General features: G+C 27.5%; 1 protein-coding gene across 1 annotated transcript in view; it reads right to left on the minus strand.

The window, feature by feature from the left end:
• The window catches only part of Nmdar1 (glutamate ionotropic receptor NMDA type subunit 1), a 52,179-nt gene extending 46,385 nt beyond the window's left edge, over nt 1–5,794 (minus strand). Inside the window, exons 1-4 of the mRNA XM_075370628.1 lie at nt 5,646–5,794; nt 3,359–3,481; nt 1,063–1,191; nt 49–243 (exon numbers count right to left, since the gene is read on the minus strand). Coding sequence (XP_075226743.1) covers nt 49–243; nt 1,063–1,191; nt 3,359–3,418 — 384 coding nt within the window. The 5' untranslated portion in view covers nt 3,419–3,481; nt 5,646–5,794. The remainder of the gene's footprint in view (nt 1–48; nt 244–1,062; nt 1,192–3,358; nt 3,482–5,645) is intronic.
• Nucleotides 5,795–11,181: the final 5,387 nt, after the last annotated feature.

An 11,181-nucleotide genomic window follows, 5' to 3' on the forward strand; every position in this document is an offset into this window, starting at 1 on the left:
CTTTAAGAAAATGGTTTTAATTATTTGAAAAGTTAAAAAAATACTTACAACAACTTTAATATCAACATCATCAGCAATATTTTGAGATGTAGTCTGAAAGCGACCTAATAATGCTCTTCCATCTGTATCAGAACTATGAATAAAAATTACTTTTTTATAACCAAAATGTTTTAAAAGATCCACCCAAACATCTGCTTGATGAGAATATGGAGGAACTGTTCGCAAAAATGATACATGAATATTCTGTAACAAAAATATTAACAAAATTAAACTGTACGCCTTCAAAAATAAAAGATAAATACTTATATATTACAAATATATTAAACTGTATCACCAACCAACCATTTTATTCTACTATACTTAAAGAACAATTATAGGTCCTCTGACAATAGGAATTATTAGATTACAGGTATAAAAAGATATTAGGGTAAAATTTTAATAGTAAAAGCAACATTTGATAATAATAAACTAGTTTCCTTAAAAAAGCCTTTTCTGTTTAGGTGATGACAGTAACATATTGAAATATTAAGTAAAAAAATCTTGATATTTTACCCTTAAAATGAAAAAACTATTGAATTTTTTGACAAATTTGGTAATTTAATTAGACCACATAAATTTACAATACAATTTTGTTTTTTCCAACCAGTTTTCCAGTTACTGCCAGGTCTGAGTGTGTGTATAGGCAAATGCAATTACTGCTACCAGCTTGTCAGACCTGACATAGCTGCAATGTAAGTGTAAATGAACCAGTAAACATTAAATCTGGAACAGACTCAGGTCAACCACTCCTGAGACAGATGATTAATTGAAATCCAACTATCAAATCTAAATAAAAGCAACGGCCTTTACAAGGACTTGGTACAAGCCTTGCTACTTCTGACTTCAAAAATCAGCTGATTACAATACTCTCTTCTAGTTAAAAGTTTTAAGAGGAACTTAAAACTCTACAAAAACTCTATAGCTTATACCACCACACATAAACTTACATCTTTAATTTTCAGATTTACTCTCTTATCATAGGTTATAAAATATGTAAATAAAAAAAAAATTTTTAATTCTTACCTTATCTGAAAATGCAGAATCTCTTGATGATATACCGATAACAGGAATGTGATAAAATCCGCTAGTGTATGAAACTGCTGCTGGCGACAGATCACCAGTTAATGGATGTGACACCACTACTGCATAAACCTGTTTTTAACAAATTTTCAGTAATTAGTATACATAAGTTGGTTCAATAAATTATTATCTTACTGCAGAATTATTTTAAAATAATCAGTTTAATATAAAATCGGGTCACTTTTTATAACAGTTTATTGCATGCATATAAATCACATTTGCACCATTGTTGGATATTCTAAAATCAAAATTTTAATAAAATTCTTTCAAAACACTTGAAAAGCATTTATTTTGAATATTTAAAAACACCTGGGTCACAATGGTTTATAAAATATGTTCAAAAAGAACACTGTTTTTTTTGCATCATAGTTTTTTTAAAGTAACAGACTTTTTTTATGTTAAAACATACACTATCTGTAATTTTAGAATTTGAAACAGAGACATAAAGAGAAAAGAGTCAAAATTCATGCTATATATTCAAACATGCTAAATACATGGAATAGACTGGTCATCTTTAAATTTATTTTTCATTATGCTCTTGGTTTTTTTTTTAGTCTCAGAACCACCGGTAGGTATTGTTTCAGAGAATGAAATGAAATGACAATTTCTGTACTATGTGAAAATGCTATGCTTGACTGGGATTCGAACCCGGGAGACCTCTGGATGAAAGACCCAGAAGCTACTACCCACACCACAGAGACCAGCAGTTAAAATTTCAATTTTTTTTTTTCTTAAGTCTAGAAAAGCATGTTCTACGTAGCTATTAAAATATGTTTTATCATGATGTTAACACAAAAATATAGGTAATACAATGTGATAAACAGCTTCCCACTAAATATGTGGTAAATTGTGAGAACTATATTATATTAATATAAAAATCTTAATACTTATAAGATTTTTTGAGTGTTCAATATGTCAGTTAGGCCTACTTGGTCAGATAGTTTAGTAGATTTATTTATATTTATGAATATGCAACTTTCGCTAAACATGATTACTTATTCTAAAAAAATAACAATATCCACCTCCATCAAATCAAACATTTTAACTATTTTTGTGTTATTCAACATAATACTTCAGCTTACATAAACAGCCTTATAATGCTTCTATTACATGTTTTAATAAATTAAAAAAACATTTAAAAAATCTTCCTACCAATTCATTTAAAATAAAATTAAATATTTTCTTTTACAAAAACAATATTACTGCTCAACATTTACATAAAATATACTAAGTAATTTTTATTAACTCCTTCTTAATGTGAATAATATTTTAATTATTTAATATCTTTGTCTTAAACATTATTTCATGTGTTTAAATTTTAAATCATTAAGTTTTTCTAAATAAATAAATACATAATTAAATAATAATAATTATTTATATAAAATTATTAAAGTTTAAATAATTATATAAATTTTAAACACATCTACTTTTTATTTTATGTTAGCGTATTTTTGATGCTACTCTGACCAAGATTTTGTCACAGTTTTTCTTGATCCATTCAGAGAAATTTAGGAGTAATTCCTTTTTTATCGATAGAGTCGTACATCTACCCATTCCTGATATGATCAAAGTATATTATTTATGTTCTAATATGAATAAAAAATTTATTTATATTAGAAATCTTCAAACATTTTTAATAAATTTCCTTGCAATAGTTTTAAAATTACAAAATGTTATATGTTACAGTAATGTGATTAGACAATTATTTAAATAACAAATTCAAACCACTTCCTTAATTATTTTTTTAAAATGAATTTTCTCATTTACTGCTTTTTTTTGTTTTCTTATTGAGTACTTTTACCGAGTTTTGTTATTTCTTCAGAATGTTTTTTATTTTTTTGAAAAACAAACACGAAAATTACAAATATTATGTTTACTGTATTAGTCATTGAAATGTAATAAACTACTATACTCAATTGCAGTCAGTTAAAAGATAATAAAACATTGTTTTAGTACATATTTAATTATATTTTTAAGTATACATTACAAATTTTGATAATTTTTTAATAAATTTTGTTTAATCATTGTGTTCAAATTTGACCTGTTCATTAACTATACTTTCATTGCTGTTTTTTATTACTCATATTTTTTCCAACTTAAGCGATTTAAACTTATTTATTAATACTCTTCTTTGGTTTATTAATATAAACAATTATTTTCATTGAATAGGAATGTAAATGCAGCATAAATGATAATCATGTCCTATCTGATCAACTTAAAAAAAATCTAAAATACTTACTCGATGAGCTATTAGGTATTTACAGACACTTAGTGCTGTACGTATGGGATTAGCATCCATTTGTATAGCTGTGGCATAATAAGTTACGCCTCTTGGTACAATAAGATGATCAAAATTGAGGTGCTGAAACAAATAATATTTAAATAAATACATAATAAACATAAATACACATTAACATAAATACATATTTATATAAACACATAAAATTTTAATTCATACATTTAGTGAAATTACAATTCAAGCAATAAAATAACTTCAATTAAATGGTCAATAAAAAGAATAATACAGCAATAGTGATTTAAAAGACTGGTTTATAGATTGCTTATCATATGTAAATATATGCATGTATATTCAATAACTGCCATTAATATAAATTCTAAGTTCTTTTTTTTAGATTCTCATTAGATTCCAAAGATATTTTATATAATAACAAAAAATAGATAACAAATTAGCAAGAAAACAACCACAACGAAATAAATTATTAAGATTCATAGGGTAACAAGTTTTAATAGAATGCATTTCATTAAGTAACAATCAATCAAAAGGGTTATTTTAATACGTTATTTAATATTTATATTTATAAAAATATGAGTTCTAAACAATGTCTGTATAAATCAGCAAAATGTACAGATTTTTTAGACATTAAAAGTTGTTTATGTGATTTTGGGTTTGAAGGTAATGTAAATTACCTTCATGATTTTAAATCACCTTGTATGATCTTAATATGTGAATCCCAATTCCTTCCTTGAACTGATCTCTGTCAACTTGTTTCGTAACAACAATAATTATAAAAGAAATGAACTGTCTAGTGGCACCTGCTGATTTGTTAATTAATTCAAATATCAAAAGAAAGTCCTCAACATCAACTTATCTTCATTTTCTACAAATAAACTTTTAACGAGTCTGAACTGATAAAAAAATTTATATCCTCATCTTTCTTTTCTTTGTCCTGTTTAGCCTCCGGTTAGAAAAGATTTTTGAAAGTGTATGTTTGGAGTGTCGCTTTATATGGAAGTGAAACTTGGACAATCGGAGTATCTGAGAAGAAAAGATTAGAAGCTTTTGAAATGTGGTGCTATAGGAGAATGTTAAAAATCAGATGGGTGGATAAAGTGACAAATGAAGAGGTATTGCGGCAAATAGATGAAGAAAGGAGCATTTGGAAAAATATAGTTAAGAGAAGAGACAGACTTATAGGCCACATACTAAGGCATCCTGGAATAGTCGCTTTAATATTGGAAGGACAGGTAGAAGGGAAAAATTGTGTAGGCAGGCCACGTTTGGAGTATGTAATACAAATTGTTGGCGATGTAGGATGTAGAGGGTATACTGAAATGAAACGACTAGCACTAGATAGGGAATCTTGGAGAGCTGCATCAAACCAGTCAAATGACTGAAGACAAAAAAAAAAAAAAAAAGCCTCCGGTAATTCCCTTTCAGATAATACTTCAGAGGATGAATGAGAATGATATGTATGAGTGTAAATGAAGTGTCTTGTAAAGTCTCAGTTCAACCATTCCTGAGATGTATGGTTAATTGAAACCCAACCACCAAACAACACCAGCATCCACGATCTAGTATTCAAATCCGTGTAAAAATAACTCACTTTACTAGGACTCTCGACTTCCAAATCAACTGATGGGAAGACGCATTCACCACTAGACCAACCTGGTGGTTTATATCCTAAACTTAATCTTAATTTTCTCACTTGATCTTAAATTTTTTCTCACCGATGTAATGTTTATTTCATGATGCATGAAATAGAAAATTAAATAAAGGGAATAAAACATGAGAACATATTATATAGAACACATGCGCGTGCGTACATACACACACACACACACACACACACATATATATATATATATATATATATATATACACAGACACACACACACACACACAGAGAGAGAGAGAGAGAGAGAGAGTGAGAGAAACTTAACTGCCTCAAATTCTTAGTTACATGTATGAATCTCTTGATTCAGTTTCAGCCCCTTAGAACTTCAACAGTTCCATAGACATAGAGGAATGCTATCCCAGTGAGCCTCAATAAAGTGATTACCAGAAGGCCCTGTCTACTGCTTGAAGTTCTCAGCATGACACCACAGATGGAACCATGACAATTAATGAACCAACTGATGACACAAATCCAAGGAAGAAGGAATAAAACATAGGGAAAACAGTGTTAAGAGATAGGGGATGTTCCATTCACACAGGAATTGCCCATTTTTTCCATGACCTTAAATTTAACTTAAAAGTAGATAAACACTAAATAAATTATTCTTACTGCAATAGTTTCCTGAAAATGGAATTCACTGTCATTATTGCTCAGAACTCCTCCTATGTTGTAATAAGTTGGATTTTTTGAATCTACAGAAAAAGACTGTGACAGTAACACACTCCACAGGCACAAACAAGCCAGTAGAGGAATCAATAAAGATTGCGTCATGATGGTATTTATTTTAAAAACTGAAAATAAAAACAAGCAATAAAAAATTAAAGATGCAGTGTTAAAAATTAAGGAACACAACTAAAAACAAAATATACATTTTACACATATGACATTAGTTAGATAGATATTTCTACATAAACACAAGTAAAATTCCAAAAAAAGTGCCACACTAAATGATTATAAACATAATAAATCACTCAAGAATTCTTTTACATAAACTGAAAATCTATAACTAAATGAGCTTTGCAATTGTTAAAAAGTAGCTTTATGGTAAGCATTAAAAATAATTATAATTATAAAACAATATATAAAATAATAAAACTGATTTAATAAAACTAAAATTTAATAACTTTTTAAATTTCAGTTTTTAGACCTCTAAAATAACTAACAACTTACTAACCTTTAATTTGATGCTAACTTTAGTAAGAACAAATTTAGATGAATTTAAAAATTTTTTTCTAGTTTTGAAGTTAGTTTATTTCTTTAAACTTTATTAACTTTTAAGTTTAATTTTTATTTCATATTTGTACAGACAACAAAAATGCTGGTAATCTTTAAAAAACATTGCAAAAATCAAGAAAACAAGAACCTGCTTCTTGAAAAAATAAGAATATGGAGAAACAACATAAAGAAATTACTAAAATACCTGAGCTAATGTCTTTTGAATCCTGTAAAATATGTATTTATTATTACATCTTGATAAAAATAAGAAATTATGTAAAGAGACTAGTGCAAAGTAAGGCTCTATGGACAGCAGGGATATGGTGATTTTTCTCAAACCTTTTATTTTAAGACGAAAAAACAGAGAGGCTATTATCAATTGAGAAACACAAGCAACAGAATGCTGTTTCAAACTATAAAAGCCTTTAATAAAATTTTACAAAAGTTTGTTACGTACATAAAAAATAAAACATTTTCAAATGCAGGAAATAAATGTAAATCACAGTTTGAAATATAAAAAGGGCATTACAAAAGTTTTGCAATACGATGTTTATTTTTTATAATTTAAAAAAATAATTTTCATTACACATAATACACTTTTCTATCCTTCAAAAAACCCTGTCATGTCATTGTCAGAGATCTAGGCACATTCATCATCCCAAGCCTTTAGGAGGTCATCATCACTCATAAAATGCCCATTTTAGTTTGTTCTTCATGTGGGGGAACAGTATGAAGTTGCACGGAGCAAGGATTATAGGAAGGGTCTCTAACAGTTTAATTCCAATATCAGCCAGATGCTTGGATCAAACTTTGGAGCGTTATAATCATGAAGAAACCATGTGTATATCCTTGTATAAATAAATATATATACATACATAACTAAAAAATGTTATGTTATAACATATGTTCTATAACTAAAAAATTATAATTCAATAAACTATATAAATTAATGTTTTTTTTTTTTTTTGTAAGTTTTGATGGTTGTTTTTGTTTTTAGAATAAAATGATATCACAATTGGGTAGTACTTAGTGGTTCCCTTGTTTTTATTCTTTTAACTGGATTTTTATTTCAGTGTTTTATATATGAATTAATAAAAACCTCTGATGTAAGAATCTATCTGATTTAGTTTGCAAAAAACTGATTAAGTTTATTAAAAATAAATTTTAATTAAAATGAATTCTGGAAATTCTTCAAACAGTAAAAATAATTTTCATAATAATCTTTTAGTAATTTCCAGGAAAGTGGTAAAATTTTTGTAAAAAAGGAAATGACATACTATTTCTGAAAAGAAAGTGATATGTAACTACACAAACAACTATTCTTTAAGAGTTAAAGTGAAAAGGAAAAGATAATCATTACTAATGTAGATTGATAATTATTTATCAATAATAATAAAATAATTTGTTGAAATATAAAATATTATTAAAAATCTTTTTTATTTGTTCAAACCATAAAAATTATTATAACACTTTAACTTTAACAATATTAATCCTCTGCGCTCGAAAGGCCACTGTCAGTGGCCAACCGCCATTCTCGAACAACTTGTAATATGTTCCACATGCATAATTCTTTCAGGTAATATCTTTCAGGTTATGTCTTTCAGGTTATGGCCACTGTCAGTAGCGCAGAATTATTTTCTCGACTATTACCTAAAATGGAGACATTAAAAGAGCATTTACAGAAGAAACACAATGTTTGTTTGAACAGGTTCTTTTTTATTTATAATCTTAAAATAAAAAAACATAGTATTGCATAATATTTTAGGCCTCTCAAAAGCATAATGTTAATATTATAAATAATGTTATGTTAATATTATATTAATGTTAATACAAAAAAATAACTGAAATAATAATAATAGTTTTGGTTTATTGACAAAGTAAAATACACTTAATGAGTTTAGAATTGCTTTCTGTTATGAGGCTTAAGAAAAAAAATGATATTACATGAATAACAATTTGAATAAAAAACAGAAAATTATAAAAATGAATAAAAAACAGAAAATTGATAAAACAAGTGTTCGTTTGGTGCTTTATTTTTTGAGTCTTTTGGCTGTATGGTACTGTTTGAAACATTGTCCAATACACAATCCAGGTTGTGCAGTGCATGTTTACATATATATTTGGTACATTTCCTTGCCCCACCAGCACTTCTGTCACTGCATACTAAAAAACCCTATATTTTTCCAGGTTCTAGTGACTAAGGGATGTGAATAACAATGTAAGACAATATTTACATTGAAGTAGCATACAGATGTCACGGCCACTCCCAGTAGCCATACAAGCTGGGAGGTACTGTGAAAAAAATCCAAGCCGGTAGAGAAAATTCCGGGACTACTCACACTGGCCATACAACTCCTAAGACACTTTGCTAAAGGGACTAAACGAGCGCAAAGGGTTAAAAGTGAAGATATGGTTAAGATTGACAAACACTTTAAATTTCTGAAATCTGTTAGATTTTTGACTGAAATTTAATACACTGTGAATAGTTTACTTTTAGGTAGGAACTGCATAGATATTACTTACAGTGCATGTGCATTATTGTTAATTTATTTAAATTTTTGCTTGTTTTTATTATTTTATGTGTTTTGTTAATTTTCCAAGTGATAAATTTTTACATCCAGTTTAGTTGACGATTCATACCATGTATCGATTCTTTTACAATCAATCGGTTCTTAATTTATTCATAACACTGCTTGTGAACATTTATGGACTTTTTTTTATAACTATTTGATAACTTTAAAGTTACATATAGGTAACAAAGTACTACATTTGTTGGTAGTGGTGTTTTTCATGTGATATCTGCCTTGGTTGTTTGCATATATTGATTAGAAGGTTACGGATAACCCTTAAAATACATGACTTTGTCTTTGTTCATTAATATAGTGTTTACCAGCAAACAACTTATTTCAACTTTGGAAGAATAGCTGCATTATTCTTTTTTTTTTTTTTTAACATTTATTGAAAAGAGTTAACGAACACTTATGATAAATAATGAAATCACTGAATCTTCTGAAAACAACAATGTTGATGCAGAAAGTAAAGCTTTAAAAACATTTTTGAGGTACTGAAGCAAATAATAGATTCATTTGACTAAGGTACCCCCTCAGTTTCACAGTCAGGAATATAATTAATCATGAAGATCCCTGGTTCAATACAAGCCAGCAAGGTATTGCACTTACTCAATGAAATAGAATTGCTAAAGACTTAATCATAAAAAACTAATGAGTTATTAAAAGAAAAAAGTAGTTGAAATTAAATTGCAAGATAGTAGTACAAGGTTAAAAAAGTAATACTTTAAAATACTTTTTTTTCTATTCCATTTATAATTTTCACATAAGTTTTTCCATAACATGGATTTTAAAATTTTAGGAAATGCCTAAATCAAAGTAAGACAAATTTTCTTATTTTTAAAGTAATTAATATAATAAATATCACAGTAATATATGACTACAAATATCACTTAAAAACAAACTGTTTTATCAGAAAAGATTTTAACTACATAAATTTTATTTTAAAGCAAGGCTAGATTGAGAAAAGTTGACTAATTGCATATGTTATAAAATAAAAATTGTAAAAATTCTACAAATTAAAATAATATTATAATTATACTGTTATGAATTCAACATATGAAAATTTATTTAAAAAAATATATATAATTGTCTTAAAATTATAATAAACACTTTTTGTCAATTATGTAGAGTAATAAATACAAAGTAGAAAATGATTACCATTATAATATACTAGTCACAATGATGCTCCATCTTGGTTGGGTAGGGCAGATTGTTACCATGGTAACAAAAGCTGGACCAATGTATTGATTTCTGTACAAACATCTTAAACACATCAAAAACACTGTCCATTTAAAAAAAATATATATATATAAAAGAACCACATACTTTCATACAACTAAATAACTTTTAAATAAAATGGCAAATAATAAATTTAACTGAATTAAATAAATTAAAAACCTTTCATAACCATAAATTTACTAGTTTAATAAATTTTCATATTCTTTCAAATAAAAAAATACAGATTAAAAAATAAATATATTAACGGAATAGCTGAGCATTTAAAATAAGAAGTTTATAAAAAAATATTACTTTACTGGAAAATTTGCCGATCTGTATAACAGGGTGGTAGTGTCTCGACCTTTCATTCAGGGGTCCCAGGTTTGAATCCTGTCAGGCATGGCATTTTTCATACACTACAAAATTCCATTTGTACAGCTTCAGAGCTTCTGTGGTTAATGAATTCAACAAAAGAAAATTGAAACAATTTTCACCTTTGAGTAATCTCAAGAACTATTGAAGCAATATGAAAGTCTCCTACTCTTTTAAAACTACTTTTTCCAAAGTGTTACCGGCTTCATAGTTACTACGTCACCCATATGTGCTCCCTTTATATTAATATGAACTGGTAAATAATAATACATCATATAGATCATGTCAGGTTTGAGTAGTTATGTTATTCCACAGATAAAAAAGAACCTGTACAAGCATTTATCTGGATAAATCGATGGAAACTATAGTGAAACATTACTCAGCCCATCATCACAAATACATAATAATACACAAAGTATGTTTCTGTCTGTTTCTTTTCCACCATTCCTCTCTATTGTAAGCTTATTTACTTCTTACTTTTTTCTGGTCCTTTGATCCTTATCTTTCCAACTTAATTTGGCTATTTTCTTAACCCCACCGCTTCCAATTTTCAAATTTTGTTTCTATCACACTCTTCTTTCTACATGTTCAAACTATCTCAGCTTAAATTCTTGTAACTTTCTGCCTTAATGATCCACCCTCACAGTTTCTTTAATATATTAATTTTTTATCAAATTACACCAGTCATCCATCTTAGCATTCTCATGTATATTTGCACTTGCATCTTAGTAATTTTTATATCTCTGAGGCATACACTAGTTTTTCCAATT

This window comes from Lycorma delicatula, chromosome 7 (assembly GCF_047948215.1).
Source record: "Lycorma delicatula isolate Av1 chromosome 7, ASM4794821v1, whole genome shotgun sequence".
Taxonomy (NCBI): domain Eukaryota; kingdom Metazoa; phylum Arthropoda; class Insecta; order Hemiptera; family Fulgoridae; genus Lycorma; species Lycorma delicatula.